Source organism: Pongo pygmaeus, chromosome 9, assembly GCF_028885625.2.
Source record: "Pongo pygmaeus isolate AG05252 chromosome 9, NHGRI_mPonPyg2-v2.0_pri, whole genome shotgun sequence".
Taxonomy (NCBI): domain Eukaryota; kingdom Metazoa; phylum Chordata; class Mammalia; order Primates; family Hominidae; genus Pongo; species Pongo pygmaeus.
Genome location: NC_072382.2, coordinates 104,257,751 through 104,274,763, shown reverse-complemented (window position 1 = coordinate 104,274,763; position 17,013 = coordinate 104,257,751). Strand labels below are relative to the sequence as shown.

The 17,013-nt window shown below is 39.4% G+C and overlaps 1 protein-coding gene across 4 annotated transcripts; it reads left to right on the top strand.

The window, feature by feature from the left end:
- Positions 1 to 14,875, top strand: MMP27 (matrix metallopeptidase 27). Of its 4 annotated transcripts, XM_054439057.2 has the most exons (10): positions 1 to 211; positions 1,049 to 1,287; positions 2,715 to 2,863; positions 2,952 to 3,080; positions 9,016 to 9,177; positions 9,362 to 9,482; positions 10,740 to 10,870; positions 11,814 to 11,973; positions 12,844 to 12,947; positions 13,875 to 14,875. In XM_054439057.2, exons 1-10 carry the CDS (start codon positions 110 to 112, stop codon positions 14,117 to 14,119), a joined length of 1,542 nt encoding a protein of 513 aa, XP_054295032.1. In that variant the 5' UTR covers positions 1 to 109; the 3' UTR covers positions 14,120 to 14,875. The 4 variants fall into 4 exon arrangements, with proteins under 4 accessions (XP_054295032.1, XP_054295034.1, XP_054295033.1 ...); XM_054439059.2 differs by lacking the exon at positions 9,016 to 9,177; XM_054439058.2 differs by lacking the exon at positions 2,952 to 3,080 and having other exon boundaries at positions 2 to 211.
- Positions 14,876 to 17,013: the final 2,138 nt, after the last annotated feature.

Here is a 17,013-nt window from a genome sequence, read left to right as displayed (position 1 = left end):
CTTTTCTGTTATTAATTAAATGATGATACAAGCCAATTCATGCCACGTCTCACTATTGTTTTCTAAATTTTGTGCTAACAGAACCGGCTTCAGCTGAAGAAAGAGAGGAATGAAGCGCCTTCTGCTTCTGTTTTTGTTCTTTATAACATCTTCTTCTGCATTTCCCTCAGTCCGGATGACAGAAAATGAAGAAAACGTGCAACTGGCTCAGGTACTGTCTTAATAAATGATATCGATGACTATTGATAAAAAAGCTTATTTTACTGATTCTCTTGGGACCTAAAAAGAAAACACATTCCTGCAAAAGAGTCCTGAACTTTTTTGTGAGAAGGAGCTGCTTTTCATTTGTCTAGCTCTGAGGATATCAGGAAATTGTGCTGGGGAGGAGGGCTGGGACAGGGAGGGGGAAAAGATGTGCTATAACTTTTAGCAATGGTCACAAATGAAGGGATGTTTACTGAGAGGAGAAAGGAGAGAGCCCTGCAAGGCATGGAGATCACTATAAAAGCATTTCAAGACAAGCAGGAGGACCCAATCTACAATTTGGAGCCCTAATCCCTATATGTATGAAAAAAAATACATTGCTTTACAGATTCCCTCTAAAAATCAGTTCAGTTAACTTTTTATTTTTGGTTAAATCAAATACATGTGCAAAATGGATAATCACTTATTTCTCCTAGAATTTGTTTCAAAGAAACACCAAAATGAAAGTAACAGCAAAAATATGTAAGATAGGTCATCATTCAACAGATAGACAAAGCTTCATTCTCTTCTGTGGAGGTTTATGAGCTGCGTGCTTTGGCTAATTCTGGTCACTCATAAGTCAACCAAGTCTTGGAAATTGAAAGAGCAGGGTGACTCGTTATTTTCCTCTTTGTATCCTTCCTTTCTTCTTTCCTCCTTCACTCCTCACTTTCTCTCATTACTTCTTTTTTTTTCCCCCTTCCTATTGCCAGAAGGAATTTTAGGCAATTTTGCTTTTTCCTGAGATGGAGATTTGCTCTCCTGCAGCCTGTGCCTCTTTTTTTTTTCTTATCTTTTTGGTCAGGCATATCTCAACCAGTTCTACTCTCTTGAAATAGAAGGGAATCACCTTGTTCAAAGCAAGAATAGGAGTCTGATAGATGACAAAATTCGGGAAATGCAAGCATTTTTTGGATTGACAGTGACTGGAAAACTGGACTCAAACACCCTTGAGATCATGAAGACACCCAGGTGTGGGGTACCTGATGTGGGCCAGTATGGCTACACCCTCCCTGGGTGGAGAAAATACAACCTCACCTACAGGTAATGCTTCTGCCAGCTTATTTCCGCCTAATCCAAAGGAACATAAAGATAATTTCCGAGGAACAGAATAATATTCATTCAATTGACTGAGCACTTCCTGTGTGCACAGCACATCATAGGCTCCATTTACGGTATCTGCCCAACAAACCTGTGCTATAGGCTCTGCTGCTACCGCCACTTTAAATACAGAGAAACTGAAACAAAAGTTTATTTACCATGGCTGAGGTTATACAGCTCTTACTGGCTCCGGCAGACATTCTCTCATCTCTAGCCTCTGCCACCATCATATAAGCTCCGAACAAATACTGTCATCTGACTGTAGATACTTGACAGCATGAATGAAAGGTGCTCAAGAGAAAATGGGGAGACCCTGGAACACAATCAGTTTATGTCAGAGACATGTGTGTGTGAGAGAGAGAGTTGCCAAATCTCAGATGAGCCCCTCAGAGCAAAGTAAGGTGTTTCCCTCAGACATCTCAAGGAAAAGGGGACAGGGACAGGCTGACTCATTGGCAGGAAGAGGATGAGGTATGCCCTTGATCTGAGACAGAGGCAGTCACCTTGACCATCACTCTACAGCCTTTCTGATAGTTCTTCTTTCATCTTATTGAGTGCTAGGACTTGAGATAAAAATGAGTTTAGCAAGATAGGGAATATAAACAAGAGAAAAATCTTTTCCTGAGCTATTCTTGTGGTTCTCATGTAAGATTCTTAATATATGTACTGGGTGCGGTGGCTCATGCCTGTAATCCCAGCACTTTGGGAGGCTGAGGCAGACAGATCACCTGAGGTCAGGAGTTTGAGACCAGCCTGGCAAAAGTGGCAAAACCCCATCTTTACTAAAAAACACAAAAATTAGCTGGGCGTGGTGGCGTGCGCCTGTAGTCCCAGCTATTCAGGAAGCTGAGGCATGAGAATCACTTGAACCTGGGAGGCAGAGGTTGCAGTGAGCCGAGGTCGCACCACTGCACTCCAGCCTGGGGGACAGAGCAAGACTCTGTCTCAAAAAAAAAAGTTCTTAATATATGATACATGCACAAGACTGATTTCCACAAGCCATTCAAAAATATGATTCTCAGTTCTTTTTAAGAATGTCTTTATAATACTTTCATATACAAGCCAACACGTACATGAGATTAATGCTGTCTTGGGATGTGATCTTAGGGAAGTCATTTAACCTCTTTGAGCCTCCTTTGTTGAAGTGTTATAATACTACTGATTCATAGGGAAGAAAAAGGAATTTAATTGTACAGTATATGTAAGAGTATTTCATTTAAATAAAGTGCTAATGCAACTGTAAGATAATTGCACCACACCAAAGTTACTGCAGCACATTATTGATAAGCTAGAAATGTTTTTTTGTAGTTATGTGTGTATATTCATGCATGAATAAGCCAGAAATTGACATATTTTTGTTAATTTTTAAGAATAATAAACTATACTCCGGATATGGCACGAGCTGCTGTGGATGAGGCTATCCAAGAAGGTTTAGAAGTGTGGAGCAAAGTCACTCCACTAAAATTCACCAAGATTTCAAAGGGGATTGCAGACATCATGATTGCCTTTAGGACTCGAGGTAAGGTTTTCAACAGAGAGCAAAGCTATTTTTATCTCAGGAGATTTGAGGAAGCTGATCTTTTTTCCTCGCATAAATTGTATCTCAGTCCATGGTCGATGTCCTCGCTATTTTGATGGTCCCTTGGGAGTGCTTGGCCATGCCTTTCCTCCTGGTCCGGGTCTGGGTGGTGACACTCATTTTGATGAGGATGAAAACTGGACCAAGGATGGAGCAGGTGAGTCTAATTTTCTTTATGAACAAAATTTTATTATTCTAAAGAATCCCTGAAAAGAATGGCTTTGTAACTAGCTGCTTTTTAACTCTAAAGTTCCCAATGTCCCCAGAATTTTCCATATTCCAAGATGACATTGATGGAAGTGTTCAATACACCCTCATAAAGTTGCTAATTCTATTATGATCAGAGCAGTCTTCATTATTTATACATTCATTAATACACCCATAATCTCTGAGGGGCCACTGTGTGCTCGGAACTATACAAGGTGTTCTATGGACCCCAAAGTTGTACTAGAAAAGTGTAAGCCTTCAGAGGTTCATGATCCTGTGTGGTACACAAGGCCAGCCCACATACCTGCCATATAAGGCAGAAGATGTTTCGTGTTGTACCAGTGGTAGAAGTCATCTGTTGCTTGAGGATTGAAAGAAGACTCTAGGGAGGTGGTAATTTTGAGTTAGCAATTAAAGGACAGTGTATGGATTCATAGCCCATAGAGGCTCTATTTCAAAGCATGAGCTTCCTCTTCTAACTCTTGCCCAGCTGCAAAGGAATCAGACCTTAGTCCTTATATTTGACTTATTTCTTCAAACCAAGTAAGTTTATTTTATTTTTCTCAATGTGCCTGCCTGGCATTCAAGGTGTTTTACTACCGTTCCGACAAAAATATCAAACTGTACTATATTAACAGGTAGCAGTGTAGGCCTCAAAGAAAAGAGCAAGCTCAATAGATTTTTGGGTCCCCCACTCTTTTATTCTGTCACTTGCAATAGTTACCTTGGGTCTGGTGTCTAGCTTCCAGAGTCACAGGAAAGCACAGGTTGTAGTGGTCCTGATGGATAGTATACAAGGATACAGATCATTCCTGACCATGTATCTCCAGATAATCGGTCCAGATCAGCTTTGCACTTTCTGTGAAACTGAAAGTCTGTCACACAAAATGGTCCATGGCCACTCACTGCTCAGTCAGAACAGGTGATGCAACTGTTCTTCCAAGTGCCAGTGAAAAGGGCGAAAGTCAGTACTGGCTGAGGTGTAGGCAGCAGCAGGCAAAATCTGGGATTGGCCGCTGCCATTGCCACATGACGTAGCATCACAAGCAGACAATAAATTGAAGGAGGTAAGATAACATTGTCACCCAAGCAAGAGAGGAAAGGAATGAACCATGTCTGTTGTGTATCTTCTGCTGAGACATGTTTCAATATTTCTTTGGTACTAGTCTGAAGACACTGTGGATATGTTTCATCAGTTATAGGAAATATCCTAGCACTTACCAAAATCAGAATGACTCCCCTTGCTCAGCCAGGCTTTACTTTCATATCTAAAGGCAGAGATCAAAGATTTTACTATCCTTTGGTCTCTTAAATCCAATACTAAGTAGCAGTTACTCTTACCCATACTGCTTTAAGCCCTCTGCCAAGGGGGACGTGTGGGATAAGTTATTTTTTTTTAAGTCCAATGAATCTGGGTTCCACATCAGTAAGTCTTGCTTGAGCAAGGCAAGAGGTAAGTACAGTCCTCAACCAAGTTCTGGGTGGGCAACCAGGCAGCAGTTCCAAAAAGGATTGTCTTCTAGGCAGCAGTTCCAAAAAGGATTGCCTTCTGACCACTTTACTACAGTCCCTTAGAGTAGAAATTGTGGGCCCTCTGTGATCCAATTATATAACTCTTAGTTCACTGACATTAAAGGGGAAAATATCTTCCTGTTCGCCAATGGAAACATAAAATATCAAGCAAACATAATCTCCAACAAAATTGCAATTTTTTTAAAATAGGCAATTCAGCAATAACCTATATGATCACCTCTTTCATTGCAATGTGGAGGCTCTGTTTTATGGAAGGGTGGCAAAAGTCTTGGTGTAACTTGCTTAAGAGCAACAGACACATCATCTGCCAATGGTACCATTAAGCTGCTTCCTCGGGGAAGAACGGGTCATCGCATGGGGATGTCAGAGGACTTTAAGCACATATAGAGATTTTCCTGAAGGTCTCTCAAAGCAAAGCCAGTGCCAAGCCTATTGTCAGTGTTTGTGTGGCACACACGTGTGCACCAAACAACTGAACAGGCCTTACAGACTGCTACAGATGCAGTGTTGGGAAGGAGAAAAAGCAATGGTTTATAGCTTGGCAGACACTAGTTCCTTTCAGGGCTTCCCATTTACCAGCTGAGGGACCCAGGGCAAGTCAAGTAATTTTCTTACTCTCTATTTCTTTGCCTGTAAAATAATAATAATGCTCTTCTTTTAGGAGGGTGAAATAAATTACCCTTACCCTAACTAAGTTAATAAAGGTGAAAACCCCTTTCAGAGCAGTTGTCCATAGTGAACACTCAGAAAGTGCTTGACATCAAAGATTCTGTTGACAATTATTAGTATTGATGATGATAATGATAACTAGAGTGGAATTACATTCTAGACATAAGAAAAAATATTTACAAAGCTATGAATGTATAATGCACAAGTTTATCTATTTAGTCACATCTCCATGAGACAGAGACTTTGGTCATCTTTTACCTTCAGTGTCATATGGCCGATAACAGTGTTGGCACGTGAGAAATACTCTACAAATCATTGGTAAATAAAGTCACTCAATGATCATTTATTGAACATCCACTATGACTCAGGCTCTGTCATAGAAATGAAATATACCCTTGTATATAAGACACAGAAGCTGCCCTCCAGGGGTTTACAGTCTAAGGGACACACAGACAATTAAATGGCAACTAAAATCAGTAGGATCAGTACTGAGATAAAGGAAACTATGGCAATGTAATAGGTCCACACAGAAGAAAGTCCAACCCAGACCCACAGGTCAGCAGAGGAAGCTATGTCAAACCTGAGAACTGGAGGCTCAGTAGGAACTAAGAAGACAAAGTAGGGTAAAGAGGGTGAACAGGAGTGTTCTGAACAGAAGAGCTCAATCCAGCATAAGGAACAGAATTGTAGAAGACAAGGTTAAAATGCCAAATAGGATTCAGATTACAGAATAAAGGTTCGGACTTCATTTAGAAAACCTGATTTTGAATTATTTTTCCCAACAGTCATTTTTCCAGTTCCTTGTCCAAAAGCACACACAGTGATATAGCCAGCCAGGCAAGGGGCAGCAACAAAGGCAAGAGCAGAAAAGTGTCAAAGACCATGATATAATTCTTTGCCCTTTTATGTTTCCTTGGTGCAAACATCACTAGGCAAGTTTCCATCAGGGAAGCTGAGGTTTTCCTTAGGCTCCATGCACTTAGTTGCAAATCCAGGGAAGGACTTTTTAAATTTATTTATTTTATTTTTATTTTATTTTTTTTGAGACCGGGTCTCACTCTGTCACCCAGGCTGGAGTGCAGTGGTGCAATCTCGGCTCACTGCAACCTATGCCTGTTGGACTCAGGCAATTCTCCTACCTTAGCCTCCCAAATAGCTGGGACCACAGGCACAGGTCACCTTGCCTGGCTAATTTTTTTTTTTCTTTAGTAGAGACGGCGTTTCTCCATGTTAACCAGGCTGCTCTTGAACTCCTGAGCTCAAGATATCCACCCACCTTGGCCTCCCAAAGTGCTGGGATTACAGGAGTGAACCACCATGCCAGGCCCAAGAAGGTGGTCTTCTATACTCAGAGCCTTACAGACTAGTGGGAGAAGCAAAGACAAAGGCAATTCTAACATGCCTGGTAAGACTTCTGGAAAGGGCACTATGGTCATGTTTAGGAAACACATCTAACCATTTTTTCATTCAGACAACACTTGGATATCCACTAATCATTATTAAGCAGTCACAATCACTAGGAATAAAAGATAATTAAGACATGGTTCATGTACTCAGGGTGACAGAAATAAACAATGCAGTCCTTACGGGCTATGACAGAATCAAGTGCTGAGTCTGTGGAAGCCAGAGCCGTGCATTTAACTCAACCTGGATAAGAGCTGGAGGGATAAGGGAAGTTACATGAGGGAAATGACTTTAGAGGAGAGTCCTGGGGAATAAATAGGGTAGTTAAGCCAAGAGAAAGTGGAAGAGATATATTATTAGCAAAGAGATGAAGGTATGAAGACGTAGAGATTAGAAAGAACCTGACACAGATGAAAAATGCCAGCGATTTAATATAGTTAGCTTGCAGAATATGAAAACAAAATATAAGGCTGAAAATAGGCAGGGACTAGACCATGGAAGGTCATGTGAAGGTGTTTGGACTTTATCCTATAGCAATACAGAACCTCTGAAGAATAGAAGTAGGAGCAACATGATCACATATACTATAGTCTAGTAACAACCCCAAACTGGTGGCTTCTTTTTTTTTTTTAATATTGTCCATTTCTGAGACACCGGTTTCAAGCCATTTGCTTACCCTAGGCTATATTTTTCCATGATGTGACTAGTACCGATTAAAGTCATGTGCCATTTAATCATATTTCAGTCAACTATGGACTATGTATATGACAGTGGTCCCATTCGATTATGATGGAGCTGAAAATTTCCTATCACCTAGTGATGTCATAGCACAACACGTTACTCACATGTTTGTGGTGATGTAGATATAAACAAACCTACCGTGCTGCCAGTCATATAAAAGTTCAGCACATACAATTGTGTGAAGTACATAATACTTGATAATAAACAACCATGTTACTGATTTATGTATTTAATGTACTATACCTCTTATGGTTATTTTAGAACGTACTCCTACTTGTACAAAAAAAAAAAAAAAGAAAGAAAGAAAGAATAGGTAACTGTAAAACAGCCTCAGGCAGGCCCTTCAGGAGGGGTTCCAGAAGAAGGCATTGTTATCATAGGAGATGACAGCTCCATGCATGTTATTGCCCCTGAAGACTTTCCAGTGGGACAAGATGTGGAGGTGGAAGACAGTAATACGGATGACCCTGATCAAAGGAAGGAAATATTTTTGTACAGCTGTACAACAAATTTGTGTTTTAAGCTAAGTCACAAAAAAGTCCAAAATTTTAAAAATTTTAAAGTTTAGGCCAGATGTGGTGGCTCACACCTGTAATCCCAGCACTTCGAAAGGCCAACTCAGAGGATTGCTTTAGTCCAGGAGTTCAAGATCAGCCTGGGCAACATAGCGAGACCCCCATCTCTACAAAAATAAATAAGAAAATTAGCTGGACATGGTGGCATGCACCTGTAGTCCCAGCTGCTCAGGAGGCTGAGGGAAGAGGATTGCCCAAGCCTAGGAGTTTGAAGCTGCAGTGAGCTGTGATCACACCACTCCAGCCTGGGCAACAGAGCAAGACCCTGCCTCAAAAAAAAAATTTATAAAGTAAAAAAGTTACAGTAAGCAAAGGTTAATTTATTACTGAAGAAAAAAAGTTTTTAACTTGGTGTAGCTTAAGTGTCCAGTGTTTATATGGTCTACATAACGTACTGTAAGTCCTAGGCCTTCACATTCACTCACCACTCACTCACTGACTCACCTAGAGCAACTTCCAGTCCTGCAAGCTCCATTCATGGTAAGTGTCCTACATAGCTGTACTATTTTTTATCTTTTATACCATATTTTTACTGTACCTTCTCCATGTTCAGATATGTTTAGATAGACAAATGCTTACCATTGCGCTAAATAATTGCTTACCATTGTGCTACAATTGCCTATAATATTCAGTACAGTAACGTGCAATACAGGTTTGTAGCCTGGGAGCAAGAGGCTACACCATGTACCCTTGGTGTGTAGTGGGCTGTGCCATCTAGGTTTGTGTAAGTGCACCCTATAATGTTTGCTCAATGACACATTTCTCAGAACATATCCATATCATTAAGCAACACATGACTTTATTGGTATTGAAATACCTCCCAGATAAATGGTGATACATATGAGAATTATCTGCTGTATAGCAAGCCTTTATTTCATTCCCCTTAGTTACTTTCTAATCTCAGATGCAGCCATTCTCTTTTTGATTAAGTCATGTGCTCGTGTTTTCCCTGTTATTGTCAAGGATTCAACTTGTTTCTTGTGGCTGCTCATGAATTTGGTCATGCACTGGGGCTCTCTCACTCCAATGATCAAACAGCCTTGATGTTCCCAAATTATGTCTCCCTGGATCCCAGAAAATACCCACTTTCTCAGGATGATATCAGTGGAATCCAGTCCATCTATGGTGAGCAAAATTATAAATCTCAACATATGTGAACTAAATAGGAAGCTTTTCAGAAAGGAAGTTGAGAAAATTACTTCTTGAAATATTATCATGAAGCAAATATCCACTTAGGTAAGACCCTTGTGTAGGCATATTTCTTCATGCCCTCTTAATTCATTGTGGTATTTTTTTTTTCTCATCAAAGGAGGTCTGCCTAAGGTACCTGCTAAGCCAAAGGAACCCACTATACCCCATGCCTGTGACCCCGACTTGACTTTTGATGCTATCACCACTTTCCGCAGAGAAGTAATGTTCTTTAAAGGCAGGTAAACTCATTTCCCTAAACACCTCAACTTCTATGAAGATTTTTCTTTTCAAGGGATTTGAGGATAAAGAGGTAGTCATGGGGCTAGTGAAAATGTGTGCCTTTTATCTTCATTTTATAACTGCCCACACTCTTTGAATGCTTTGCAATATGTGTGTATTTTATAGTTGTTTGACAAATTTTTAAATGTCTTTAAGGAATTTTAAAAATTGCCATTGCATAAGAAGGGGAAATAGAGTCTACCTTCAGTGACTTCTTGGCCAGAAGAGTCCACCAATCCCAGTGGCCTACTGAAGCCAACTTACACTCCATTACAGGAGCCTATTGTTAAATTTTCAGGAATTTTGCAAACCAGTTCACAACACATAGGCAGCTTAAATTGGCCATGGTTGGAATATTTACATCTGAAAATCAGCAAATGATTAAAGCCATGTCTTCTTCCCACCTGGAGAGCCAGTTGTTAAACATGGGTCAGCACCTCACTGAACACTTCTTAAAGTTGCATCAATAAAGTGTTAGCTGTAGTGGGAAATCCCTTCTCTCACTAAAATTTATTGAGCTTAAGTTGCAGTATGGTGTGTCAGTTATGTAGACCATGACCATATTTTTATAGCAAAATATCAAGCTATATAATTAGATATAGGGGCAAAAAGAATATTTGAAATTGGACTCCTTTCACCCACGAATATATCACGTTATGATCACATGTTATCACCACCATTCTCTGACCAGCAGAGGCCAAGAGGCTACCCATCATGAATGTCAGAGAGGAGTGGCCTGTATGTGGAGGGAAATGGAATATAAGGACTTTTCATGTCTCATTCATAGACTCAGAATTTTGCAGCCAGAAGGGAAATTCTGAGGAAGTATTTTTGCATGTCAGTGATTACATTTCTTTATTCCAGCAAGCATCTGCTTCAAAAAGTTCCTCTTAGGAATGCTTGGTGTTGGCTTAGAATGTTGAGTGTTGCTGCTTTGGCAAAAACAAAACCATTGAGCACTCAGAACTCAGAATAAGATTTCCATGAAGAGTTTCCACTCTACGGATCCAAGAGAGTGGGCACAAAGGCAGTCCCAAACTGAACTGAACTCACAACCACCTAAATTTGCTGGGGAAATTATTGAGATAATTATGCCAATTATCTCAATTATTTGAGGAAGATACCAACCAATTAGCTAAAAGGCAAGCCTAAGATTACAAAATTCTCATTGACATGGAAATAGGCTGCATGTGTAAAGTGTTTTTTGTTTAACACAGGCACCTCTGGAGGATCTATTATGATATCACGGATGTTGAGTTTGAATTAATTGCTTCATTCTGGCCATCTCTGCCAGCTGATCTGCAAGCTGCATATGAGAACCCCAGAGATAAGATTCTGGTTTTTAAAGGTAACCTTGCCCATCCTGATTCCTCTTCTCCCTCTGGCTGCCTGAACTGACCAGTGGGTATTTTGGTGTAAGAAATAAAATCTTCACGCATGAGCCAATGCACAGGGCTTTTGCTCTCATCTTAGGTTCCTGTCGTAAAGAATATAAATAACCAGGATTCTCTGTGGCTGTGAAGATAAACACAATCCTAGTTGCACAGGGACTAAAATAAACCTGTGTGATAAAAACTAAAAGAGTCTCTTTTTCAGCCAAATAAAGGTAATTAATCTCTCTTTAATGATCACTTTTTACTAAGGTAGCCAGATTTGTCAAATAAAAATATAGGACACTATAAATTTCAGATAAACAACAAATAATTTTTGGTATATATATATATATATATATATATATATATATATATATCCTTTAAAATATTTTGTATTTATTTATACCAAAAGTTAGTCATTGTTTACTTGAAATCAAATTTAACTGACATTTTCTGTTTAATCTAGCAACCCCACTTTTTATATGATGTTATCAGATTACTAGCCTTTGAGAGCACTAGGGGGCTGAAACTTAGGAGAACATGTCCAAACATACTTCATTTTAAAAATTTGAATTGACACATAATAATTGTACATATTTACGGGGTACAATGTCAGGTTTTAATACACATATGCATTGCTTACTTGATTGTTTTGACAGAGTTAGCCAATTAAAAGCAATCAATACAATGAAACCAATTGACAAAGGTATGCACACTATTGACTTTCACAGGTATATATTATTAGTGTAATATAAATAATATGAGCAGCTAAAGAAAGTGGTAAGAATGAATGTGGACATAAGATTATTAAATCTCTAAGCACTGAAGCTAAAAGGAACTAGCATCTAATTATTTTCAAATTTCTTAAGATACCTATTTCTCCCTCTAGAAAATAAATAATCACTCCTCTCTTCCTAGATGAAAACTTCTGGATGATCAGAGGATATGCTGTCTTGCCAGATTATCCCAAATCCATCCATACAATAGGCTTTCCAGGACGTGTGAAGAAAATAGATGCAGCCGTCTGTGATAAGACCACAAGAAAAACCTATTTCTTTGTGGGCATTTGGTGCTGGAGGCAAGTTTATAGACGATTGACCCTTTGTTTTATTACAGAGAAAAATATTCACAATAGCATCGCTTTGACACAGACAAAAATAAAATGAATCCATAATACTTTCTATTTTTTATTTTTTATTTTTTTGAGATGGAGTCTTGCTCTGTCTTCCAGGCTACAGTGCAGTGCTGCAATCTCTGCTCACTGCAGCCTCGACCTCCCGCATTCAAGCGATCCTCCAGCCTCAGCACCCCCTAAATAACTGGGACTACAGGCATGTGCCACCACGCCTGGCTAATTTTTTTACTTTTTGTAGAGATGGGGTTTCACCATGATTCTCAGTCTGGTCTCAAACTCCTGGGCTCAAGCAATCCACCCACCTCGGCCTCTCAAAGTGCTGGGATTACAGGCATGAGTTGCCACGCCCAGCCCATAGACTTCTTAAAGTGAATAATGAAGGCAGTGGATGACATTTATCAAGCCGAAAGAGATCTCAATGAGTCTAATGACTTTCCTTCAACTTAAAAAATAAAGATAAGATAAAATAAAAAGTTGATGATCCCAACCAAATTGCCAATGACACAAACATATCTAGTGAAAATTTTTGAAAGCTCCAAGCTCAGCCTTCAATGTGATGTAACGATTCTTCCGAATGGCATCAATCTAACAAGTGCTGTGGCCTTCTTCCCTGATCATTTCTTGTTTGGAAGATTCTATCAATGATTCAACCAAACATAATCTTTACTGTATTTTTATTATTGATCCATTTAGTTTTGCTCTACTAAGCCTATGTATTCCCCACATCCCTGCTTGACTCTAAGTTGCGCAGTAGGCAAATTAAGCTCCCCAAACCAAAGATCCGCTGGTATCCTTTCATATCCTTGTATGCAGATTTGATGAAATAACCCAAACCATGGACAAAGGGTTCCCGCAGAGAGTGGTAAAACACTTTCCTGGAATCAGTATCCGTGTTGATGCTGCTTTCCAGTACAAAGGTAAGCATGGATGCCTCACTTGTTGGGATACTTGAGAGACTGTGTTGACTGTGAAAAAAGACAGCACAAAAACTTAAATGCTTTTATTTTAATGCAATTTTGCTACTCTTAAGTATATACAATAATAAACATTAACCCCACAAGCATTATCACAAACTGAATCCATAAATCCTGAATTATACTCTCTGTTATACCATCTCAAATCTATGTAAAAAGTACCAAATCCATTTTACTCATCATTGATAAGTAAAGACACCCCCTAAAGTGTGCAGAGTAACTAAGCACATGAACAAAACAATGATTCTCAAACTTTAATGTATGTAGCTTAATGTACATAGCTTGGGGTTTGTGTGTGAAACAAAGTATTTGAGGCAGAATTGTGAGTGATACCTAAGAATCTGTAGTTTTAAAAGAACCTCAGGCAATATAACGAATACAATCCAGCAACTATATCATCAAAGACAATGACCTAGACCGTGGGATAATCTAGAAATATCTTTGAGTGACATGATCTATTATTACAATGAAATCTAACACAGAACCTCAAAACCTAAAACAGATCAAAGTAGAACAGCTCTAAGAAAATGAGAATATAGAGACCAAGGCCATATCCACAGGGCCCTTCTCCTCCCCCTCACTGAGACACTTTGTTGAAGCCTAGTTTGAAAACCTCTGGCATAGACCACAGTCTGGCTAGAAAGCTAAAAAGTCCCTTGAAACTCACCCTTTATGACATTGGTTTCCTCCTTAGGGAAATAAAAATAATAGGATTTCCCACATGACAGTAGAAAACTAAAATGTATGTATGTGATTCCACAAATTTCTTCACGCTCCATAATGTTCTTTTTTTCCATGTTTATAAAATTTAAAAGTATGGAAGTATTATATAGTTATGAAAGACAACTAATCCTGATTCTCTGTCTCTAGGATTCTTCTATTTCAGCCGTGGATCAAAGCAATTTGAATATGACATTAAGACAAAGAATATTACCCGAATCATGAGAACTAATACTTGGTTTCAATGCAAAGAACCAAAGAACTCATCATTTGGTTTTGATATCAACAAGGAAAAAGCACATTCAGGAGGCATAAAGATATTGTATCATAAGAGTTTAAGCTTGTTTATTTTTGGTATTGTTCATTTGCTGAAAAACACTTATATTTATCAATAAATTCATAGACCTAAAAAAAACCTCAACAGGTCTTTTAATATAAATTCTGCTTCAAAATAGAATAAAACCATTCTTTAACAACAAGTTGCTACTCCTGGTTCTAAATATCCAAATTCAATGGCCATTTTGAGCTGCCTGATTCTTTTAATAGGAAGTTATTATGTAGAAACAAAAATATCTGACTGTAGTTTAAGCCTATTTCATGCTTTGTGGACTTGGAGAAGACATGTCTTATAACTGAATACTGAAACATTTATTAAACCAATCTTTAGCATTCTATTTTGTCTGGACCTTTGGAGTTTAAGAGCCCCAATAAACTACAGTGCTCATCCCTATGCATGTTCTGAACCCATCAATCAAGTAAGTTACTCCACCTCCCAAAGAGAAAGGTGACAGCCTGGATAGATGCAGGGTGAGTTACGTTAGAGGTGATTCTCTGACAAGTAAGGTACTCGCAGAAGTAAGAGAGAAGTGTTCCCCCAGCCTCACAAACATTGACCAATGCAGTTAAACATTCCTTAGGGAATATAAAATTAAGTTTTCTGCACACTGATTTCATCCACAAGAAATGTGGGGATTTTCATCCTGTGTTTGTGGTATATGTGCATCATCTGAGCCTATGGGTAGAAAGTTTCTGTACTCTTTGTTCCATCATGGATTTGTTGACTTTCTAAATGCTTATGGCTTGATTTTATCATTATACCCTCAAAGTTAAGTGCTTAGCAAAGCTCTTAATAAAATTTTTGACCCAGAAAATGGGAGATTGTCCGTTGAACTTGCTTCTGATGAGGTGATATATTGGGCATATGTCAACTGATAGAAAATAGGCATAGAAAATCACACAAATTCCTACAGTTAGTCCCCCCCACCACTTCCCTGGAGTTCAGTGTTCCCAGTTTCCTAAAAGAAGAGGTGCGTAAAAGAGTTATTGTATGTTTGAAACACAAAGTAAATTTTAAGAAGTACAGCTTAACACTCAGCAGGTAGTAGATAGTAGTCTTTGTGAAAAAAATATATAGTGCTGGAATAATCTAATATCCATATGCATGAAAAAAGAATGCTGACCCCTACCTCACACTATTCACAAAAATTAATAAAAATGTGCCATAGACCTCTAAATCTAAGAAATAAAATTATAAAACTTGCAAAAAATATTTTTTTAAAAAATTTTGGGACTTTGGACTAAGCAAAGATTTCTTAGGTAGAACATAAAAACTATTAACCATTAAAAAATCAATGAATTAAACTCTAACATTTAAAACCTTTGCTTTCAAAAAACAATGTTAAAAGACTAAAAAGTTGGCTGGGCACAGTGGTTCATGCCTGTAATCCCAGCACTTTCAGAGGCCAAGACAGGAAGACTGTGTGAAGCCAGAAGTTCAAGACTAGCCCAGCCAACATAGAAAGACCCTATTTCTATATAAAATAAATAATTAAATAAAATTTTTTTTCCAGGAGTGGTGGCTCACACCTGTAATCCCAGCACTTTGGGAGGCTGAGGTGGGCGGATCATGAGGTCAGGAGATTGCGACCATCCTGGCTAACATGGTGAAACTCTGTCTCTACTAAAAATACGAAAATTAACTGGGCTTGGTGGCGCGCGCCTGCAGTCCCAGTACTCGGGAGGCTGAGGCAGCAGAATCACTTGAACCAGAGAGGTGGAGGTTGTAGTGAGCCAAGATTGCATCACTGCATTCCAGCCTCATGACAGAGTGAGACTCTATCTCAAAAACAAAACAAAACAAAACAAAACAAAACAAACAAAAAACTGCTGGACTGGGCGCAATGGTTCATGTCTGTAATCCTAGCACTTTGGGAAGCCGAGGCAGGTGGATCACAAGGTCAGGAGTTCAAGACCAGCCTGGCCAAGATGGTGAAACCCTATCTCTACTAAAAATGCAAAAAGTAATTAGCCAGGCTTGGTGGCAGGTGCCTGTAATCTCGGCTACTTGGGAGGCTGAGGCAGGAGAATCGCTTGAACCCAGGGGGCAGAGGTTGTAGTCAGCTGAGATCACGCCACTGCACTCCAGCCTGGGCAACAGAGTGAGACTCTGTCTCAAAAAGAAAAAAAAAATTTAAAAGGATGAAAAGTCAAGCTATACACTGGGGAAAAAATATTTTCAAAATATATATCTGATAAAGGACTTGTATCTTAAATATATAAAGAATTCTTATAACTCAAAAATAAGACAAACAGCTCTTTTTTTTTTTTTTTTTGAGACAGGGTCTCACTCTGTTGCCAAGGCTGGAATGCTGTGGTGCAGTCTCAGCTCACTGCAACATCTGCCTCCGGGTCTCAAGCAATGCTCCCACCTCAGCCTCCCAAGTAGCTGGGATTACAGGAACACACCACCATGCCAGGTAAGTTTTTGTATTTTTTACAGAGATGGCATTTCACCATGTTGCCCAGGCTGGGAACTCCTGGGCTCAAGTGATCCGCCCCTCAGCCTCCAAAGTGCTGGGGTTACAAGCATGAGCCACCACCCCTGCCATCCCCTCATTTTTTAAAAAAATTAATGAATGTTTATATTTTAAATTATTTATTTATTTATTTTTGAGAAAGAGTCTTATTCTGTTGCCCAGGCTGGAATGCAGTGGTGCGATCTTGGCTCACTGCAACCTTCGCCTCCCAAGTTCAAGTGATTCTGCCATCTCAGCCTCCCCAGTAGCTGGGATTATAGGTGCCCACCACCACGCCCAGCTAATTTTTGTATTTTTAGTAAAGACGGGGTTTCACCATGTTGGCCAGGCTGGTCTCAAACTCCTGATCTCAAATGATCTGTCTGCCTTGGCCTCCCAAAGTGCTGGAATTACAGGCATGAGCCACCGTGCCCGGCCTTATTTATTTATTTTGAGGCACAGTTTCACTCTGCCTCCCGGGCTGGAGTGCAGTG